Source organism: Aquila chrysaetos, chromosome 8, assembly GCF_900496995.4.
Source record: "Aquila chrysaetos chrysaetos chromosome 8, bAquChr1.4, whole genome shotgun sequence".
NCBI classification, from domain to species: Eukaryota; Metazoa; Chordata; class Aves; order Accipitriformes; family Accipitridae; genus Aquila; species Aquila chrysaetos.
Genome location: NC_044011.1, coordinates 20,585,964 through 20,608,680, shown reverse-complemented (window position 1 = coordinate 20,608,680; position 22,717 = coordinate 20,585,964). Strand labels below are relative to the sequence as shown.

The 22,717-nt window shown below is 40.8% G+C and overlaps 1 protein-coding gene and 1 long non-coding RNA gene across 7 annotated transcripts; one reads left to right on the top strand and one right to left on the bottom strand.

Annotated features, from left to right (window-relative positions):
- Positions 1–7,657: 7,657 nt before the first annotated feature.
- CCDC28A (coiled-coil domain containing 28A) lies at positions 7,658–15,447 on the top strand. 6 transcript variants are annotated; one of them, XM_030021347.2, is made up of 6 exons: positions 7,659–7,781; positions 8,741–8,935; positions 11,650–11,813; positions 12,815–12,969; positions 13,597–13,619; positions 14,688–15,447. In XM_030021347.2, exons 2-6 carry the CDS (start codon positions 8,778–8,780, stop codon positions 14,740–14,742), a joined length of 555 nt encoding a protein of 184 aa, XP_029877207.1. In that variant the 5' UTR covers positions 7,659–7,781; positions 8,741–8,777; the 3' UTR covers positions 14,743–15,447. The 6 variants fall into 6 exon arrangements, with proteins under 6 accessions (XP_029877202.1, XP_029877207.1, XP_029877205.1 ...); XM_030021342.2 differs by lacking the exons at positions 13,597–13,619; positions 14,688–15,447 and having other exon boundaries at positions 7,658–7,781; positions 12,815–13,584; XM_030021345.2 differs by lacking the exons at positions 13,597–13,619; positions 14,688–15,447 and having other exon boundaries at positions 7,734–7,848; positions 12,815–13,584.
- A 30-nt stretch (positions 15,448–15,477) lies between these two features.
- Positions 15,478–19,247, bottom strand: LOC115344299. Its single transcript, XR_003924494.1, has 3 exons — positions 18,855–19,247; positions 17,596–17,664; positions 15,478–15,864 (listed from the first exon to the last, which is right to left on the bottom strand). It is a non-coding gene; the product is annotated as an uncharacterized LOC115344299 (long non-coding RNA).
- Positions 19,248–22,717: the final 3,470 nt, after the last annotated feature.

Sequence of the window (22,717 nt, the reverse complement as noted above, 5' to 3'; positions counted from 1 at the left end):
TATGAGAGCTGTATTTCATGCTCTTAGCACATTCAATAAAGGAAGTCTACCTGCTTGCCTTCACAGTTCTTTGCAGGCATAATCTTCACAAATCTTCTCACTTAGAAAAAATTACTGGATTTTCTTGAGCTGAATTGAAGTTTCCAAATGAGGCCTGTAATTTTGCGTATGGAGTTTACCATTTAAAAAAAAAAAAAAGTATATTCAGGTTAGTTTTATATTGTGTGGCTCAAGAAGAAAATTATAAGTTTGCCTGGTTTTCTTTTAAGCCAAAAGATCCATCACCAAAATTCACCGACAAATTCTTTCCTGTAAGCTACAAATTCATCCTTGCCCATGATGCCAACAGAACGTTTGACAAAAATTAGGTTGCTGCTGTGCTTAAACCATGGTTGATCACGTAGATCCAGGTAGTGTAATTGTTTCCTTTTTTCTTTTTCCTCTTTTGTCTTGTATCCACCTGTTGTATGATCTTTGTGGTAGGAATTGCCTTTATTTGCTCCCTGAGTTTGTACAGAGTTTCGCACCATTGGGATTCTTGGCCATGACTGAAGATTCTGAGGTGTGTGCAGGTGATTACGTCCACAAGCCCATGTTTGTGCACACTAGAGGTGAGGCTTAAATTGTTTTGAAAAGTTAAACTGTATTTACTGGACCTTCCCTGACATGCCTGGGTTACTCTGTACCAGCAATACTGTTCAGTGGCATTTCATAGAGAGAATGTGAATAGTAGTTTCTCCTACTGACATTAAGTGTAAACACTGGCAAAGAAAATAAAACAATTTTTGTAGGCACTTAGCCAAACTATTAGAACTACTGAGCAAGTATTTTATTTCAATTGCTACCTTAAGACTGTTTTTTTTCTGCAAGGTTTTACTCCATTATGGTCCTCTTGTGATAAATTACTGAACAGTTTAAAAAGCAGGCTACAGAAAACAAAAGATGCACCTTGGTTCTTTGTGATATGAGCTGCATGTTCTATCTTGTTGTACTAAATTAATCATAAACATTATTCAATATTTCAATATTTAAATATTTAAAAGGGGAAAAGAGCAGGTGCCTGCCAAGAACAGGTGTTACAAATTTAAGGTTAAATAAAATGCAACAATCCTTTCCACATACTATTTCCAGAATATACATCAGAAACCATACTCTGCACTAATACGTCCCCAGCTGTGCAGAAGACAAGCCTTTTGTCACATGTTTTCTGATCTGGTCTTGTTTCTTGAATTTACTTCCCACTTTGGTTCACAAGGGTTCTGTTTTGCTGACCTTGATGGAATTCTGTAAATATCATGTTGCCAATCTTAGAATGATTGTAAACATCATCACATTTACAGTGAGTAGCTCAACGAGTACCTGCAGAAATAATTCAGCAGGCTGCCCAGGGATGAAAGACTTGCCCAAGGTTTATTTTGATTTATTTCAAAAGCACATATAAAATTCATTGTTGTCTACTATTGAACATGCATGCACGCATTTGAAGGAGTGGTGCCATATTATCCAAGCCTTTTCTCAAGTCTTATCAATGTGTCATTTGAGTCCTGTAAGAAAGGTTAGTTATGATAAATTTAGCGAAAGTTTGGTGGAATCATTTGATTATAATGTATTTTAACATATGCACAAGCACTGTCCAAGCAAGACAATGGTGAGAGATGGAGATTAGCAATCATCCTGTGCAAAAAGTCTTTTCCCTCTCTGCTTTCCCTCCACATTTCCTTTAAGTGACCACAGCCTTATCCTGGAGAAAACCCTACTCTTTTTACAACATGCCAGCATCTAAAAACATGGAAAACGTTTTGCAATAATTCTAATGGAGAATGCGTTATACACTAGTGAACCACCAATGCATTTCTGACTAATCTTAGTTTTAAATCCCTGACAGAGTCTGAGAAATTGCATTAGGTTTGGGACTATACCTTAAATACTGAGTGTGTTGGCAGAGCCAATGATAGACTCTTTTCTTTTCCAGATGGAGCATCAGGGTTATTAAAACAGCTAATGTACAGCTCCAAAGTGCTTTCTCTCTGGAGGATCTTAATGCATGTTACAAATATTTAGAGGAAGGCAACTGTAACTGTACAATAGCTTCTGTGTCTATTGAATCCATACAGAATAATACCATGTGCTCATATATAACTAAAAATTGTGTAAGGAAAAACTTCTTCACTAGGACTGTAACGCAGTACTGGAACAAGTTATCTGCAGGGGTGGTGGAACCTCCATTCTTGAAGGTTTCAAGGCCTGGCCAAAGCCGCAGCTGACCTGATGTGGCAGTAGCCCTGCTCTGAGCAGGAGATCGTGCCACAGGACATCTGTGCAGTCTTCATCCTTGAAGGTTTTCAAGATAGGCTGGATAAAGCCCTGGGCAACCTGGTCTGAGCACACAGCTGACCCTACTTTGACTTGGAGACCTCATGGTGTCCCTTCCAACCTGAAGTATCCCATGATGCTATGACCTCAAGAGGTGCTTTCCAACAACTATTATTTTCATGATACTGTGAATATGAAATCCCGACTAACTAGTGGACATGTTAGTAATATTCTTTCGACATTAATTTTCCAGGCATATAAAGAAATCAGGGTGGCTTTTTTCTGGAGACAAGACCACAGCATACATCCCAGGGGTCCAGCCAGGAGCTGAGGAGAGAGCTGGAGACCCTTAGGTTAGGCAGGGATTGAAGGCCCTGGGCTGAGATGAAATGGGGCTCCTGGGCCCATGGGCAGGGAGGGGGGGTTCCCGGGTGGGACTGGTCAGGGGCATTCAGGCCCTAGAGGTTCTTGGGGTGACTGCTGCGTAACATTGCTGTGTGCACAGAAACTGCGTCTGAACCACAAACCTGCTGGAGACGGGGAAGTACTCAGAGGCAGCATCACATGTTTGCCCGCTTCTTACAGTTTTTTGGCAGGTATCTGCAATTGGCTGCTTTGGAATTAGGACACTGGGCTATATGGACCTTTGCTCTGACTAGCAGAGCTGTCTTTATAGTTGGTGGAATTAATCAAAGCTCCCATGATAAGAAGAATCAGCTTTCATTCCTAGGGATCTCCTAGGTCCTAGGGAGATCATCTCAGTCTTTGAGGGACTATAAGAGCAAGGGGCCAAAGGCTGGAGAGGAGAACTGAAGATATACTTAGTCAAAGAGAAGGAACTGAGGCATGACAACAGTAGACACCTCCAGAAGTGAGGAAGGCTGGAACAAAACCGACCAAGAAAAGTCCCAGCAGGACATTAGCAAGGAGCTAAATAGGTTGGTGTATGGTAGGAAACGGGCAAACTGAAGGGGAAAGCTTTGAGCAGCCATCGTACTTCAGAGGCAGGCTTACGTGTAACCAAAAAGATTCTGCTTTCCAAGTGATTCAGCAGGTCTCTTCTGCTCTCCCTCTTTCCTCCCTTTGTTACTGTGTTGTGGGTGCCCGAATCACCATACTGCTGGCCTGAGGAGGCAGTTTATGCAACATCCACATTCTGGCTAAAGATTTGTTTAGTTTGTAAGCAGGTCACATATTTAATGTTTTGGTAGCTAACCAAGAATTGATTTTTTTGCAGGAAGCTGACACTAGATACACACATAATACTGGTGGAGGTTTTAAACTACTTGCTTTCCTGTGTAATAGTGCTGACTTCAATGGACTATTCATGTTAGAGAGACGGAAACTGATCAGTAATAATATAGAAGTCTAAATATTTATATATGCTTATATTCCTTCGCTTAGATGGCCAAATTGTAGTGTGTGTACATATAGAGACAGACACAGTGTAATTATACATGTTGACACATTTTCAGTGACATTTCTTGAGGGCGTATCTGTCATCATTCTGTAAAGCAGCATACACATGTGCCTAACCCACATGATTCTACATCTATATTAATCCAGTGTTAATTAATTTTCTTTATATATCATTTCAACTTTGCTGCACTGTTCGGCACATTTAGGTGGCTGATAGATACACACGCACCTTGTTATGCTGCTAGTCGTAAACCAGAAATAATTACTTTACTTCATATGAACAGGTATGTCCCAGACTATGCTCTTTTTCGGAAGGTGATGCTACAGTAATGTCATGCTTCCATGAGTACAAGGTGCCACCCTGTGAAATACATTGAGATTAATTATAGAAGCTAAAGAACTAGATGCTTTCATCACTGTCTTGGAAGCCTTTAGAACTGACTTGCCATCTCATGTTAACTGAATAGGGTTTTCAGAAAGAAGAATCTGATTTTATTTGCATGCATATCTCAATACAAAGTACAGACTAACTTCTTTGAAGTTGTTCTTCAAAGCATCTTCAAAGGTGGGCCTCTAGTTTGTAAGGAGATATACAGGTAAATAAAATCAGATTCAATTAACTTATTAATTTGCTTCTTTAACAATAACATTGTTACTATTAAAACACTGTTATGCTTGGAGCACTTCAGTCAACAAGTATACACAAATGCTACCACTGTAATGCTTGATGGTGTTGTCAGAAAAAAGCCTTATAAAGGAAGAAAAAAGCATTTTCCGAACTCTGAATTATTACCACAATACAAAATTATGCAAAAGCTCAGCTACATGGAGATAGTCCAAAACACACTTTTTTTCCCCTGGTGAACGTATGATATCTTTATCTGATTCCAGGCAACAGTGTTATCTGCAATAGGATTTGTCCTATCAAATCAAGACCATGCTACCTTTGATTCTTTGCTCTTAACTCAGTATTATCTTTCATAAGGCATTAATTATTCACTATAAAATAACTTTCACTATGAAAGCATACAATAAAGTCTGATGCTTTCCCAATTATCTGCCCTTGTAGGCTCTGTTAAATCAGATATAGAAGTAACAGAGACATTTTAATAATAATTCTAATGTCATGTAGTGTGCAGTGATAAGAAATGTACTTGGAGCAAATCATTACCTGCGTGCTAAAATTGATTGTACGTCTTTTCTGGGGTGCCAAGTCACACACTGTTTTTGTAAGAGTAACTAAGTTGTTAGTGTACTTGATCCCTCATACTGAGATACTAAACTGAAGCAGGGTTGACTGCGGAATCCAACTGTCTTCTGAATATAACAGTAACTTTATTTTAAAAATGCTTATAGTAGTGATGGAAAGATTTTCCCTTTATTTAAAAACAGCCCATAAGACATTCTATTTCAACTGCTTTGGTAGAAACAAAGGATACCTAGTCACCTTCCATCCTGTCAAACCTCTTTGCTTTGTTCTGCATGCACAAAACACCATTAATCACAGGGGAAAAACCAAACCACACCTCTATATACAAACTGCAAGGTGGGTACATTTACTTGCTTATATAGCGTGTGAGAAGTGAGCAGAATGCACACAAAACAAGCATTTCCGAAGTTACCCTGCAGAAACAGTATTTATCTCATACAAATCTCCCAAACATCTACACAAACCTGTCTGTAAATCTTACTTTTTCCAGTTTTTGTAGCCCCCCCCCCCCCCAATATATATATATACACACACATATATGTATGTGTGTGAATGAGGATTCTACTTGGGCAGCCCTACGGCTGAGAATTTGTGACTGGCTTACAGCCTGTGTGAATTTTGCTAGCTCTTGTTTCCCTGTAATGCATGCCAAACTAGGTATCAGAAGCCTTTTGTACTAAAGAATCAAAAAGATGATAAACAACTGTTTCTGCTTCTCTAACTGTCCCTTAAGTCTTGTACCACCACCTTTTTGTTTAACGTATCTCTGATGTTACAGAGTTTTCTTTCTTTCTTCTCACTTGCGCCTTTTTTCCTGTGACACTTGTAGCTTATATGTAAACACCCCTAGATTGTTTATTCCCATAAGTGAACTGTCAGTCAATCCCTGGTACAGCTTTCTTGCAACAAAACTCTTTGTAATGTATCAGAACTGATCCAGCTCCTCAGACTCAAGCTGTGTCCTGCTGCAAGGAATTACGTTCACTGCAGAGTGACCTGCAGTGGACATTTGGTCCCTGTCCTTCACCTGAGAGTCATTGCAACTGCCATCTCCCTTTGACAGCACCCCTTTTCAGACTCAAAGTGGCCACTGAGTCTCACAACTGCAATGTCCCACAGAAGTCTTGATGAGGCACTATTATATCTACCTAACTAGACCCCCTTGGGTCTAATTCAAGATCCATGAGAAAGTTCAGGATCAGGGTACAACTGGAGAACCCATTTTTTGGTATCATATAAGGTCTAGGCAGAGGTAGGGATGCATCCCAGCTGCACCTCTTAAGCCATGAGATAACTTTATATTGACACACACCCTTGCAAAGACTGGTAAAGCTTTGGGCTGATGTTTTCACTCTGGGTGATGCGGATTATACCCACCCTTCACAGCTGGTGTGAATAACGTCTGAGAATTTTCATCAGAAAACACACAGTTATGAACATGTTTCTCATTTAAAAACTAGGATCTCATCACAAGTAGAAGATATTCAAGTTGATGGACAAATTGTGGAGGTAGTTGGTAAGTTCATCTCTGTAGATGACAAACTACTGTCACATGGGGGAAAAATGCCTCGAGCTACCAGCCATAGCTAGGAAAGATGTGCCAAGCCATCAGTGACAGGGACCACTGAAGAGACAAGTGATGACCAGAAATGCAATTGTTTGAGTTCCTCTACAATAGCGACGGCACCGGGAAAAAGACAGGGGGTGAATTTATTAATTACTAAGGCTAGGTAGGCACGCCCTGCTAATACTGCCTGCCTTGAAAATGAAGTTCCTGCAAGCCAAGTACTCAGGACTGGAATTGAGGTCGGAAAAGACAGAGAGCTGCATCAAACTAAACGTGGCAGCAGGGTCCCCCTCATTTAACTTGGATCGATAACCCCCCCAGGAACATCTGTCGCAGGGATGTAGCTGTATGACAGAAGGGTGGGTCCTCCTTGTCTACCAGACCTGTTACCTACCCCTGCTACTTCGGAGTAGAGAGCTCAGCCGCCGGGAAGGGAAAGGTAAAGAGCGGAGGCTTAAAGAGCTCCAGAGCGCGAAGTGACGCTGCCCTCTGGAGTACAGGGCCCGTCACTGACGAGACCCCCTCACGCACCAAACCAACGCCTCAAACCTACAAAACGCATTCACGTTCCAGCGTCTGTGTGTCTGCAGGTGACACAGCTCCGCGGGTCCCACGGGGCGCGAAATGCAGGGCTCCCGAGGCGGCGACAAGCCCTTTTCTAACCGTTCGGCTCCCCTGACGTTTTTCACGTTTGAGACCTAGGGAATTTGTCGTTTCGCCGGCATTTCTAGCACGGCCAGCGGCGCCTCCGTGACGAGCCTGACACGCATGCGCAGATCGGAGGGCCCCGGGGCAACGGTGCGGCCCGCGGCGGAGGACTCCCGCCGCCGTGGAGACCCCGGGGCCGCAGACAGCTGTCCGTCAGGGGAAGCAGCTGTGCCGACGAAGACGCCCGCTCGCCCGCCCCTCGGAGCGCGGCAGGAGGCGGCCGGTGGCCCCGCCCCTTTCAGCCGTTAACGGCTGCTCCAGCTCCGCCCGGCAACCCCACCCCGCACCCGGGGTGAGGGGCGGGAGGGGCGGGCAGACGCTCCGCTCTCACGCATGCGCAGGGAAGGGCTCGACTTAGGTGGCCTGCGCGCGTTCCCAGCCGGCCGCCTCTTGCCGCGGGGGATTCTGGGAACGGTAGTCGCCCTGCCCGCCGAGGGAGTACGGCCGCCGGCAGGGGGCGGGACTCCCATAATGCATCTCGCAGGGCAGCCGGGCCGCTCCGCCCCCAAGCGCAGTCATGTGACCCGCGCGCCGGGCTGAGCCTGCCGCTTCGCCGGGGGAGGGGTGAGAGCCGGCGAGGCCGGGGGGGTCCGCGCGCGGCTCCGGGGGCGGGGCCTCGGCCTCCCCACAGGTAGCGGGCGGCCGGGGGCGGGGCCGCAGGGGGGCGGGGCCAGCGGTTCGGCGGCCGTTTAACGTGCGCCGTCAGGGCGGCTGGTGAGGGGTTGGGTGGTTGTCCTTCTCCCCCCCCCCCCCTTCCTCCTTCCGGAGTGACGGGCGGCGTCCCCGGCCTGCCTGCTGATAAAATGGCGGCCTGCGGTCGGGGCCGTCTGTCGCAAGGGGCAGGGGTGGTTGCTCCGGGAGGTGGCGGCGGCGGCGGGTCCGGAGCGGGGGAGCGGCCCTCGGTGGGTCGGCGATGGCGTCCCGGGGTTCGCCTCGCTGTGCGCGCTGCAGCCTCTGCCGCCCCAGCGGGGTGGTGGATTGCAGAGGAGGCGTTTCCCCAGGCCAGGAGGTTATTAGGTAGCACCCGATAATAGCAGCCATCTAGCGTATGTATCGCTGGGTAGCACCCATCAGTAGCATCTATAATAGCAATAATAACTCGCCATCGGCTGAGCTTTGACAAGGCCGTTGCCCCTCCCTTTAGAGGAAGTTATTTGGCAAGGATGAATCACAACATCCTCATGCCACCGTCGTTTCTCGGTATTTTGATCGGCGTGGACTTGAGCAGTCACGGTGTTTTCTAGCAGTAATCCATGGGATGCAAAGCTTGAGATAATTTTGAGGTACCTGTCGGCCGAAGCTGATGCAGAAGATTTTAATTCCTGCCTGTTTTGCTGATCAGGCAGGCCTGGGCAGCTTCTCCTGAAAACTGGATTCTCTTGTTTGAAGAAATGAGTGACTGCTCACCTTTTTGAAGAAACTATAAAGCTGTATTTCCATGCACTGTGACCTGTTTTTTCCCTTGCTCTTATTGTACATGCCAGTTAATGGATGTTTCTTACTTCTTTTCCTTCCCTTTGGAGGGCAAGAAATTAGTCCAGATGCAGTAAATTGGAAGAAATGGAAGAAAGGAAAATCAAGAGAAGGAGCCCCAAATCATCTACCAGTCACCCTGCTCAGGTTGCTAACTCCAAGAAAAACTCAGTGCCGGTCAGCAAAAGTACAGCCTTTTCAAATCCCGCACCACAGCCTGCAGTACAAAAACCAAAGTTAAAACGGTAAGCTTGGGAGCGTCTTGAAAGCTTAGTGGAAGTGAGAGCCAGAAACCTGCCAATGCTCAGACAGTCTGAAGGGTGTTCTGACTGACTGGGACAGAATGAAAAGAGCGAGCTTCAGACTTGTGAAAATTTTTGATGATGTGTCTTTTTTAGCAAAGCAGTTTGTGTTTAATGCAATATAATGGTTTTACAGAAAAGGAAGGTGCTGGATACTCTTCTTGTAAGCTTTATAAAATGTTACGCAATGCTGTAGACTCGTAACAATTTAGCTGAAGAGATGATAGCCTGACATGATGGGTGAAAGACAAGAGTTGGGTGATCAAATATGGCAAATGTGGGTGTCATATGGGAGATAGCAGAGCCCCAGATGTACAGCTGTGAGGAACAAATAAAATCTTACCTGACTGCAAGGTTGGAACTGACAAGGAAGGCAGGAAATGAAGGATGTATATTGAACAGGATGAGCTAGAACTGGAATTTCTGGATGTCTTTTGTTTGGGGGCCTATGAGTGGGGGCCGTGGTAGCTCCCAGGCCATACTCATGTGCAGAGAGAGGCATTCAGCTCTTCAGAAAGTACCATTTTGGAATAGTTTGTGTGTTATTGATGATACATCTGTTTCAGTTTGAGAATGTTAATTTTCCTGCATGTTACAAAAGATATTTCTTGGCCATGGCAGATACAGTAGATGAATGAGTGAAGAGGGATTTTTAAAGTGAAACGTTAGCTAGAGAAAGGCAGATGAGTTTATTGACCTGTAAGTATGAGCAGAAGTTTAAATACTGAACTGTTGTCTTTAGCACAGATAGTCTGTTTGAAGGATCCAGTATTGACCTGATGTATAGACTTCACATTGCAGAAATTTATTATTCATTATTTTTCAGGAAAAATGTGTTACTATTTTGAGGGAAATAATAGTAATAAATACTAACGTGCTATAAATTGGTGGTTTCTGCAGCTGGCTGTACAGTTTACTTAAGTCTCCACACTATTCTGGAATGTACTAGGAATTCATTTCTTGTAGCCCACAATATTGGCTAGAGAAGAAAACGTCCTTTTTGCTTTAAGTTTTGGAAAAGGACATTCTTGCTCAATTGTTAAGTCAAGCTTACCAAGCAGTGGTAATACAGACAATTTCTGAAACTTTCCCAGCAGGAGTGGTAATTGACATAACAACGTAAGGATGAACTGCTGTTATGATAGTGGAGTAGGAGTAGTTAACTCATTTTTTCACTTCATCTGCAATAATCTCATTAAATAAGTTTTCCAGGAACAGTAATATATTGTATTAAACTTCAGATACAGGTGGAAAAAATCTGTGACCTTTCTGGCATACAAACCTTTCTTTAAGTCTGGAATTGAAGCAGAAATAGCCCAAGTTAAATTGAGATGTGTTGCTCTGAGTTGAACCGGATATGATAATTGTTGGACAATTAGTTGTTCCAGCATATTTATTATGTAGTCTATATGATAGACTACAGAAGCTGTTAGGTTGGAAAAAAAATTATTTCCCATAGGAAAGAGAGAATTTGTGACTTGCAGAGCATGGGAGTATTCAAGGGAAGGGTGGGCCTTAATATGCTGTAAACCCTGTTATCTTCACTAATTAAATAAAGCCTTTACTAAGCCTGTGATTTTTTTTTTTTTTAATATCCCACAGTATTCTAAATTTTAATTTTTAGGCTCCAAATCTTTCACTGAATCAGATTCTGAACAAACTCACTGTAAGGCTGCAGAAGCAGCCATGCCAATGAGAGAGAAAGGCTGTGTGCCCATGTGGGTGGGCAAATCCGGGATAAAAACAGCCCCTTACCTGAATTGTACTAGGTTAGGATGCAGTCTGTGTGTCTGTTCGTCTGTCTCTGGGTCAGAGATGGAATATACTGCTTCTCACTGGTAATTGTCTGTTTAGCTTCCATATCTATTGTGTATTCATTTGGCTTTATAATGGTTATTCATTTTCATTCATGTAGTTTCTATGGGCACATGGTGCTCTGAGTAAATTTTATGTTTAGAGAAAAATATATGGCATCCAGGAATTTTGATGGTTTTGTTGCAGAGGGGGCTGTAGATAATTTTTAGCACATTTAACATTTGTTTGGGCATGGACTAGTACCGTTTGGTATGTGTTGGAGTACTGGGAGACTGCTTTTGATGGTGAGTTTTACAAAATTGGGATGTTATTTGAAGGTGGGAAGAAGGAGCTCTAGGAAAATTTATCTAGAGGCAAGGTCACCTTCCTGTATAGGTTGTAATGAATTGTTTTCCACAGTGGTTGTAGTCTATAGGTGTTTGCAACAATAGGAGCATACAATTGTTGAGGATTTTTCTCCCTGGCTTAAAGAGAATTTGCAGATTCTTGTTGGGTGATTTTACACAGGTAATGCCCCATGTGCCATTGTTGGGTAATGGTCCTCTTTAGATTATTAAGACTGCCATTACAACATACATGTGCTCCATTGATGTTTCCCACTATTAGTAGGAAAGCAGATTGTTGGAATCCATTTTGCAGTATTAAACTGTCAAGACAGTGATGTTGTTCTTTATTCTTAAGACAAACTGGTAATCCATTTTTTAACTTAAAAGTGATTGAAATATGTATTATATATTTTCCATTTCATTTTCAAAGCCCAGATGTACACTTACATTTCAGATTCTCAGTGAAAGTGAAAGCAGGAAGTAATCTTTTTGGTTTGTTTGTTTATTTTTTTTCAGTGTAATAAAAGAGAAAGCCAAACCTCCAGGAGGCGAAGCGAAAGGGGCGCAGGCAGCACCAATCCAACATTCTTTTCTCACAGATGTATCAGATGTCCAGGAAATGGAAAGGGGGCTTCTGAGTCTCCTGAATGACTTTCACTCTGGCAAACTTCAAGCATTTGGTAAGTGCATGAATTGTCTGTATACAGTAATTGTTTTTATAGCTATACGATGGTAACATTTGCAAAGAAATGTGCTGTAGGGACAGACTGCCAGTTTGTCATATTGGTCTCTGCTATATGAAATGTTGTTTAACATAACTTAATAGATCTTACTGCATTTTTAAATGGTAGTCCTATTGTAATGTTGTCTTTGGTGTGAGAGGATTCAAACGCCATTTCATTGTTGCTTCCAGCAGGGCATACCAAAGGCAGTACCTTGGCTTATGGATTTAAGATACCAAGTTTAAAGTCACTTATGACACTATAGGAATAATAAGAAGTAACTGTATTTAGCACCTGATTTTGCAGCATATTAACTCTTTAGACTGTTGGTAACAACTTTTATGGAATCCAATGCAAGTTGCATTTTACCCAGCTTACTCTTCTGTCTTAGCATCTTACTCTTTTTACTACTTCACAGTTGATGGAGGTTTCAAAAAAACAAAAAAAACCATGACACTCTTCTGCTTCCATTTTTTCCCTGTGCTGTGTAGAAAGATGCATATATGCTTTTGCAAGCTTAGTGATAGGTCAGCATGTCATGTTAATTCCACACCAATTTTACAAGAGAACCTGAAAAGTCTGTATTATATAAAGCATCAGTTACAAGAAAGAAACCCTCAAGATTTATCAAAATTAGAAAGAAGGTTTATTGTGATCATATTTAAAGTTAAAAATACTGGGCCTTCCTAAATCAGAGAGAAATTCAGAGTATAGAAAAAACACGTATATGCTAAAAACCAGGTTAGTACATTCGGCGGTTATTGTAAGTTCAGCACAATGTAACACCAGACAGGGTGACAGAAATTTCAGTAGTGAAACAGGGAAAAATCATTGAGAAAGCAAATTAACTTGTAAATTTGATGTTTAAATTCCTCTTCTCTGATGTAAAAAGCTGCATCTTCACACCTTCATTTGCTCTATCAGGTTTCTTTATCTAAAGCTGTTGCTGATCCTTTTAGGAAATGAATGTTCCATAGAGCAGATGGAGCATGTGCGGAGTATGCAGGAGAAACTTGCTCGCCTCAATCTAGAGCTCTACGGGGAGTTGGAAGAACTCCCTGAAGATAAAAGAAAACTAGCCAGTGACTCCAACCTGGATAGGCTGCTGTCAGATGTAAGTACTAGGAAGGCAGAAAATATGGAACTTTGCCCACAGCACTCAGCTCAGGAAAACAACACTACTGGGTGGGCAGTGATTTACAGTTGAGGAGCAATAGTTCTGTAATCACCCAAGACATAAGCCCTGCCCTGATTTTGGTTTTAGAAAACACAGTACCTTGTTTTCTTTTTTTATAGGCTGCTGCTTGTTTTGGCAAGTGGAGCAGTCTAGCTGTAAAGTGTCTGAGCATGTAGGCCTGTTTAGAGACAGCCAATGTACCAGGGAACTACGACCGTTTTCCCTGTGGTCCATCCTCCTGCATCTGGGGAAGACCACACACAACAAGGAATTTAGATCTGTATATTCTACACTTTCAGTTTCTCCTTTCTCTAGTGTATTTCCATAAAAACCAAAACTGTTAAAATATCTTTACATTTCCTGAGATCAGAAGATGTAAGCTTAATTTGGGATTTAGCTCAGTGCAGGTTTGCTTTGTTTTTTGTAATAAAATCATATATTTCAGCCCACACTATTAGTGATTTCCTTCACTGTCTTAATGTATTTATTTCATTGTGTCAGCATAATTGTTGCATTTATCTAACTGAAATGCCATTTCTGATACTTTCTACATTTATATTGCAGCTAGAAGAACTGAATTCATCTATGTATCCTTTTCCTTAAATGTCTATTTTGCATTATAATTATTGTTAACTGTAATCAAATTACAGTATATTTCCCCAGTAACTGGTGTCTTTAGAGGAGTCAAATTGCTTCAATAACATCCTTTCTTTTAAGTTAGTACTGTAATACAGCATGGATTTTAGGTTCTCCCATTACATAAATGACTGGATCTTAAGACTTTTAATTACAGGCCTTTTTTTAATACAGCGATTTATTTAGCTAGCGTGGACCACTTCAGACAGCGTGTTGACAGTTGATGGCAAAGCCCCTCAGAAGCAGGGTCTTTCTTCATGCATCCTGCTGAGACACTCTAGAACAAACATACGTAGTAATATTCCTTTTATAGTATTCAGAAAAGTGTTCTGTCCCATTGATAAGTGAAACCTATTATCTTTTTTTTTCTAGAAATATGTGCAGCTGTTTATCACTGATTTTACTCTGAATAGTGGACTGACCTAATTTTTTGTTTCTAGGGTCAGACTACGGTTGAGTCAAATACTTCAGCAGAGCTTTGGTAATTGAACAAATGTGTGCTCTTAGCCCACCCAGAAGATAGCTGAATGTCTTGGCTTGTCTTTTACATCATGCTTTTGATAAGCTGAGAACACAGTTGAGGAGTGTTACATTCAGTTTATACTGCAGTCTAGTTATTTCTGATCTTACACACTTTGTATGCATTGAGGCAGGTGGGATTCTGGTTTGGGACTTGAGATACTGCACTGGTATATACATTCTCTGTGTCTGTGGAAAGCTGTTTAAGGCTAGGTCTTATAAAGAACACAAGTGGAATGGGATGTTACTATCACACAATAGTGATAAAAATAATCTACCATCCCCCTTGATCTGCTAGCTAATTCTGGAGGTATATAATACTTAAGTCTCATTGAGGAAGATTAATCTACTGGTTGAGAACCAGCATAGGACTTAATAGAACTGAAGTCATCTGGACTGGTGCATACCTGTCACAGGACTAAGCATAGTTTTGTGTAACATAGTATCTTATCTATACCTTATCTATATGTGAAATGTTATTCCTTAATGGTTTGCTTCAGCCAAAAACTACATTTAGCAGATGCTCAAGATATTCCAAATAGTGCCACGGGCTGAAAGAACAGCTTTGTCAGTTTGGATTCTCCCAGAAGCTTTTCTTTTGTTTTTCCTGACAGTTGTGGTTTTGTGGTTGTGGTTTTTTTTTTTTTTTTAATTTTACACAATGAAGAATCAAAGTGCAAATCCAAATGTTTATTTTTGCACATTCCTCTGAGCACTGTATTATGTCAGGACTCAGTATCTAGAGTTTTAAGTAGGTTATTGTGATGCTATGCTTTTTATTATTGCCTTATTTAATGGAAAAATTGGGGAAATATGGAAGTGTATTTCTTCTCTCACAGTGTTGTTCATATGGTTGAAAATGAAATATGTATATAAGCTCATTAGCATTGCTCTGGTTTTTATGAAGGTAGCAATGATGTTGCCTTTCTGATCAGTATGTAGACAATCTGTACACTTTATCTTTTAGTGTTTTGTTGATCAGTGATGCCACAGATTAATTTATTGTTAATGAAGTGAAACATTTTAAATATATGATGTTTCATTTAGAGAAGTTGCTATCTGTTCAGCTGTGTTAAGATATGAGTTCTTGCATGGTCTGAATGTTTGCAGAGTTTACTTTTTTTCATTACCATGAATAATTATAAAGTGTCACTAAATAAGAACTAGCATGCATGCTAGCAGTCCACACAATTTGATTAAATATTGTGAAATTCCAAAATTGGGTAAAGAGTTACTGTTCAATAAATCCAGTATATGCAATTTTGTAGTCAGTCCTATGTTACAGTCTGGTATTAATTGGTATCATCTTCGTGTTCACAGTCAGAGAAAGAAATTCTGTATCAGTGTAAAATGAGGCTGGTTTTAGAAATTTTGGATCTATCCTGGTCCATCAAACTGTGCCTTTAGTTCTAGATTTATTTTATGCTCGGTTTTTAGGTAATACATTCAGGTTCTATAGTGTGTATACTTAACTGCGCAAGGCGTGAAATCTTTATCCTTCTACTTGAGAGTGAAGCTTTCATCTGCCCAAAGTGGGCATCTCTTGTTCCCTGGCCACATGCCTTTTGTTCGGCATCTTTGGAGAAGGTGCTTCTTCAGCTGCAAGATGTAGTAGTGGATTCCATTAGCTCCAGCTCCTTTCTGAATCACACATAGGGCCAAGTCTGCACTCTGCAGCTGGGGACAGAAAGATCATTTAAACACCACATTGTACTCTGGCTACAAATTCAGCCTCAAACACTTTTATTCCCTGCCTCACTTACTTATCAGGCAAATCTCAATGATTAACAAACCAATAAGGAGCCAAGTTGGGCTTTTCCTTTAGGATGTTCTTGTTCTTTACATTATTTACCACCTTTGTTGTTGAGATTCTCTAGGAGTTGTGCATGCTGGTAAAAGTATCCAAAGTCCCAGCCCGCTGCTGGGTATGTACCTGTGATGTTGTGAAATCCAAAGACAGCTTAGGAGAACTAGAATACAACATGCTTCTCACAAAATGAACCCGAGGTTGTGGGTTTTTTTTCCCACTCTTTAACCAATAATTGGGCAGTTATCCTTTTCTGCACAGTAACTTCTCACTGTCAGCACTATGGCCTTGTTTTTGTGCAGACTTCTGAACATCAAGCAAAAAGCAGCATGTTTTAGCCTCGTGCCTCAAGGTGTGTAAAGGTGCAAGGCTAGTTGGGATGGTGAAAGTCACTAGCAGAGCTGCAGTTATACTAGCAAAATGACAATTCTTGCAGCTCATTTTGATTCAGGAGGAGAGCTGTACCCTCACTAGCAATGTACTGCCAGTGCCATATATTGCAGCATCAGTAGTTGTCATAGTTTAAGCTATTCTACAATAGAGATAATTCTTACTCCTTTTTGGGTTCTGTCATCTAACTGCTTAGGCTTGTGACTTCAAACACATTTCAAGTAACTTACAAATGTGTGGCCTGTTGGATGTCTTGATCTCTAAATTTCTGTAGCAGTTCATGCAAGTACATAATGCATAGGTATAATTCAAGATAGCGACATAAACAAATACCTTTCTCAAGCAGCTGTTTAGAATTATACAAGAATTGGCACCTTTTTCTTCAACCACCTTAACCCCAGAGGCAATCACAAGTCACAAAGAATGCATTAATTGCAAATAATTAAGAAATTAAAATTCTCTTATCTCCTGGATACAAATTTGCATCTTTTACACAATCCATTAATGGTGTATGCTCATTATCTTTTGGATTCCTACAAGAAAATTTTGTAGCAAGATCTTGGAGAAACTGAGCTTCTCTATGTGGTAATAATCACATTTCTAGGCTCTTGCAGGAAAAGAAAAAAAAAATCTACTGTAACATATTTGTGGACAGTCTTGTAATTATAGAAGTACATAAGTGGCTGCAAAAAATGAGCTCATTTTCTGTTAGCTTGTTTCCTGAAGAGTTGTTCATAGAGATAAAAGTGTATTAACATTGAATGTTATCAGTGTGAGTTTAGGCCAGGAAAACAGCTATAGTGTTTGAAAGAAGATGGTTTTTCCTGGGTCACTGATGTAAGTTTATCTCACTCCAAGAGACATCTGTGGAACCTCAATGAACTAAAAAAGAAAATAAAAATCAAGAAGAAAAGCTAACAGATACTTTCCTAAGAAAAGAGGATTTGGAAGAGATGAGAGTCAGTAGTATTAACTGCCTCTTTCTTTGAAAACAGCAAGACAATATTAAGGCAGACATCTTTTATTTAGAAAATGTACTGAACTCTAAAAATAAGTTTCAACATAAATAGGTAAAGACTGATATTTTTTTTCCAGTAAGTTTGTTAAAGTGACAGATGTATACAAACACTAACATGCCCATGCTGAGTTGCATCTTGAAATTCTCATTTCTGTGAAGGAACAAAAACATACATTTATCAAGGCATACTGACCTGATTCTGTAGTGTTCAGCATGTTGTGTTTTACAACTACAGCAACACAACAGAGCAAGGAGCAAAGGCCTAAGAGCAAAGTTAAAAAAAAAAAAAAAAAAAAAAAAAGCCTGGTTAAATTTGGATCATGACCTGTAAATTTAGTTCAATCAGTAAGAAATTGGGAGTATTTACTGTGGAGTTCAGTGGCATGCTAGAGCCTTATAAACCACACACAACATACTGAGGCTTCACAACTACGTCACATTCTTCTTATTTTATATTGGATATTGATTGTTAATGCCTATTCAGTGTCCCCATTGATCCCAATTCATCATGGTTATGTTGCAATTCAAAGTATTTCACCTTTAACACAGTGTATACAGGGATTCTGAAGCATCAGTGTATGATGCTTAGCATTTTTCATATGCTTCAACTCTTGAAACATTATGTATTCTTAGTTCTATTTGTTACACAAATGTAAAAATGCTACTTCACTCTCCTCAGCTTCCCAAAGCAGACAGACACACTCAATTCTCTAATTTTTTTATTTCTTCAAACACAGGTTAATGATTTTTGCATGAGTTATACTCTAATCTTTCACATACAAAAATGAAGGAGATTACACATTTCCCATAAAAGGCAATAAAACCCAACTCTCGCCCTAGGACAGGAGCAGATGTAGGAATGCTTTGCCCGCATGAAGTCTCAGGCTTCTTACGAGACATCAAACCCGCTGTTTTCATGTGGATAATTTCCCCAGCTATTCCCTTCTGTAAATGCCAATTACGGTAGGTGTAACAGGCACTTTGAGGGTACTGCTTTCTAGAAGGGAGCTTATCTACCACAGAGAAGCTGGGCACAGAGTTCACTTCTTAAAAATGAAGATGGCAGCCAAATTTGGCATAGACTATCCAAAGCACATGAGGATGCAAGCAGGCTTACTACGTGTTAAGAGTTGTTTCTTCTAAATGCACTTGTGTTTCATCACTCCTCATGTGATTGAATCTGGCACTTCATGTCAAATGTCACATACATAAATCAGTTCTGTCCATATGCAAACACTGAGTTCAGAGACAGTTTAGGATTACTAACACAGAGCATGTTTTAGCCAGAAATACTGGAAATTCATTCCTTTTTAATTACAAATAATTAAATTCACTGTCAGCGATCTCTGCCTTCTGCATCTCACTCGTCATCACAAAACATGGGCTTTATCACAGCCCTCTTCACTCACTATAAAAAAATAGGTAGAATATCTAATATGAATGAGTACATACCAAATCCTCAATTGACTGCCCAGAAGTACCAACCAGCATGCAGTGTAAAACATTTGATAGCAGGAACAAGACATCAGAGCAGGCCCCACATAGCAACTGCACTATAAATGGAGAGAAGATATTTTTATTAGACCTGCATCAATAAAGCAGAACAATCTAAACAGAGTTCTAGGCTTCAGTTGGCTCATAGCAAGGAGTTGTGACAGACTACCGATTGTTACAGCTGCAGATCTGCTGGCGTGTTTTAATTTATAGGTGCCAACCTAGAAAGACTTCATGCTAGTTGCATGTTTGCTTCTTTGCTCTTGATAATGCGCTACTATTGCTATATCATACTTTATAATTTCTTTAAAATTGTTAAAAGCTTGCAGGAAAGAAAAAATACTGTTCCAAATCACACCCTTTCAACTTTGCTTTTGAAGAAACAAAGGATGTATCTTTTTTAATCTGGCAACAGAGAAGCTGATCGTATCACTCTTTAAAAAACAATGCTCTAAATGTGCAAGCTACTGGAGATAATTTCAACACAGAATATAAAGCAACTCCTAGAATGCAATGGTTGGTAAGGGTAACAGAGTATACTGCACAAAAGCAAGAGCATCAAAAATGCAAATATCTGTGCTCACATGATTTGGCTTTTGGTGCACAAACACCTCGATGGAGGAGCTCAACTTCTCTCTTCATCCTAATTAACTAGCTGACACATCTTTGCCTTCTGATGCAGCAGTGGTTGGTGTCTCCTGTGCCAGAAGCACTTGCAGTAGATGTACTGTAAATTCAACCTCTTTAATTTAGTGGAAGCCATGAGGGTTTTACCCTAAGAATGTGACTGAAATTCAAAGTTGGCAGCAGACTTGGTTTCTAAGGCAAGGCAATGTCTTTTAAGTTCGACAGGCCTGAAACAATTGTCCTGACTCGGAAGCTCATGAAACTACCTCAGCAGATCTAATTTAAACCTACAGCCATGGATTCAGAAGGGCATACAAACAAAAACCAGTGGTCCCTTCGAAGCAGCCTAGCACTCAAGAAGTTGCTAGTCTGAAATGGAAAACTTGATAGCTATTTCATAATTTTTGTCACACACATTTGAAAGTTGTAGCCCCTTGGGCTAAACCTACCTTGGGAAAAGATAAAAGTGTGCCAACTGTGGATTTACAAGGAAAAAGATTACCAGTAATTTGTAGTTTACAAACATCAAAAGCATCTCTTTAAATTCCCCACTCCCTGTATGACAACAGCACTGGAAAAGGCCTTCTCTGCCATCAAACCCACTAAGACATGTTTTAAAAATAAACAGAGTGGCTGAACCACCTAAGCTTACAAATCTGCAATCCCACATTATTAGGTAATGAAGTTGGGTCTTCTGCCAGAAAAAGTTGGGTCTTCAATAGCAAATGAAAAACATGTTGCAATAGAGCACAGTATTACTTCTGTAAACATATTTAGCCAAAGAACCACTGGTGAGCTGGGTCGGGAGTAGAACCACCGCTCCAAAGGCTCTTTTTGGGTAGGGTTTCAGAAACACTGTCAAGCCTCCAAAACTGGGTGTGCTGGGAAAAAAATCCAGCCTAGCAGGGCTGTAACCTTGCACGTTAGGGTGCTACTGACTTTTCACTCACTCTCCCTAGTGAAAAAGTCTAACAAATAGCAGCAGGGTGTGACAGTAGGAGATTTTTAGAGCATGAATTATGCTGGGTCTCGGAAAACAACACTACAGCAGGCATTTTCAAAATCATGAGGGTTTTTTTTCAAGTTTCTCTAGTAAATTAGGAATTTGTACTGTCATTTTGAAAGGTGTGTAAAAATGGGACACCCTCAAATAGAGTACGGAGTAGAAGTAAGTTGTTCTTGTTACTATCCAACACACCAACATGACCATCACACCACTTTACACAGTTTGAAAAATATTAAAAAGATGCAAACTTTAAAGCAGCTCCCTCTCTAGCAGGACAGTATCAGGGAAATTATTTTTTGTCTCCAATCTCCAGCTCATTTCAGATTTAGCTCTGTAAAATAAATGCTTTTGCAACAGCATGAATATGCCAGAAGGAGGGAACCCAACAGTGCCACTGCTAGAGTCCCTTGCAGAGCCTGTACATGCTTTGGTGTCACCTACTCTAGATTTTACATCGCATCGCTGTAGTGGCACCACTTCACATCGCTGCCATCGCACTCCAGCGATGCAATGGAAAATCTAGAGTAGGTGACAAAGGCTCCCCCGACCCCAGTAGGCTGGGGTTGAGCAAAAGGTTGGGACAGGACACAGCCAGGAGAGCTGACCCCATCTGACCGAAGGGATATTCCCAACCTGAGCAATAAAAGCTTAGGGAAAGGAGGAGGAAGGGGGGGATGTTTGTGGTTACAGCATTTGTCTTCCCAAGTAACTGCTGTGTGTGCCGAGTCCCTGCTTTCCTGGAAATGGCTAAACACCTGTCTGCTGATGGGAAGTCGTGAACAACACTGAGCAAGAGATGGAACAGACTTTAGGTGAGGGGTCAATTGAACTTGGTCAGATAAAATTGATGCAAGCTAAAACAGTATTTCTTAATACCTGGAGGAAACAATAGCTTAGTTATTTCAGTATCTGTTCTCGTATTAACAACTTTGTTGTGCTATATATATTTACACAGTGTTTAGTTAGATGATTGTCCCTGACTCTGATACCAAGGCATTCCTCTCCTCCATAGACTGGAACCCTTATTAGCAGGGTCTTGTGATAAGTAGCTGCTGAATACAGAAATGACTTGCAGAAGACTGCCTGCTGTTGCTTACAAAGTTTTTTTCTGCTGGTCAGGTCAGTCTATAAAAGACTGACCAAGTACAAAAATCAACACTCCAGCCAGAGCAGCACTGGAACTTATATTGCCGAGCTGGGAGACAAGCAAGCAAGGGATTCTCAACTGGCAATTCTCACCATTTTTCTGTACAAAAGGCCTTAAGTAAAACTGAGCCTGAACTCCTCTGTACAAGCAAACTCAGATTTTTTTTTCCTTTTAAAACTACCAACATGATTAAACATTCAAAAAGGCATCTGTCTGCTCCCCAATGAATAGCATACTCCAGACGTATCCTTTGATCGATGGTCTTGTTCTCAGACTAAGTGCATGATGTCTGGATCCTGAGAACAATAAAAATGAAAGCTGCAGTTCATGACCTAGAGCCAAGAAAATCAGTTTTAAATTAATACTGTTCCTAACGATCCTTCTCAGCTAGGTTTTGAAAAACAGTGACTTACTAAGGAATTAAGGCCAACCACATTTAATACAATAAATATTAGTTTCCTGTAATAACAGTGTACTTTACAATTTGTTTAAGCAGGTTTCGGATTCTGGAATAACTGCAGATGCCTATAATGCTCTTTGGTTCCCTAAAGAGTCAGTTTAGTTTTGGTAATTTTTAGCTTGATTTTTAATTTTGACCCAAAACACAGTTTATAAAACAGTTCTTGCATTGTCTGTTTTTGACTAGTCAAACAATTGCTTGAAATGCTTTAGTTTTCAAAGTCCCAAAGTGAACAGAGTCCAACTATTAACATGGAACATTTTTTTGGAAAAGAATAGTGTTACTAGCTTAGCTCTTTCTTACAACTTCGCTCATTTCCTTTCAGTTTTTGACTAGGAATCTGCAAGCTGTTAAAGCCTCATCAACCACTTTTAACACATGCAAATAGATAAAGAAAGTAGATGAGCACAGCTCACTTTCATGAACTCTTCGACATAAACAACATGGAGTCTCTATGTACAGTACTGGGACAAGGACCGCATCCAGCCCTAATCCAACTAAGTATCACATTGACTCGTTCATGCACAAAGCGGTCACCTTACTGTTGGCTAATAAAGACAACGAATTAGTACTTGCTTTTT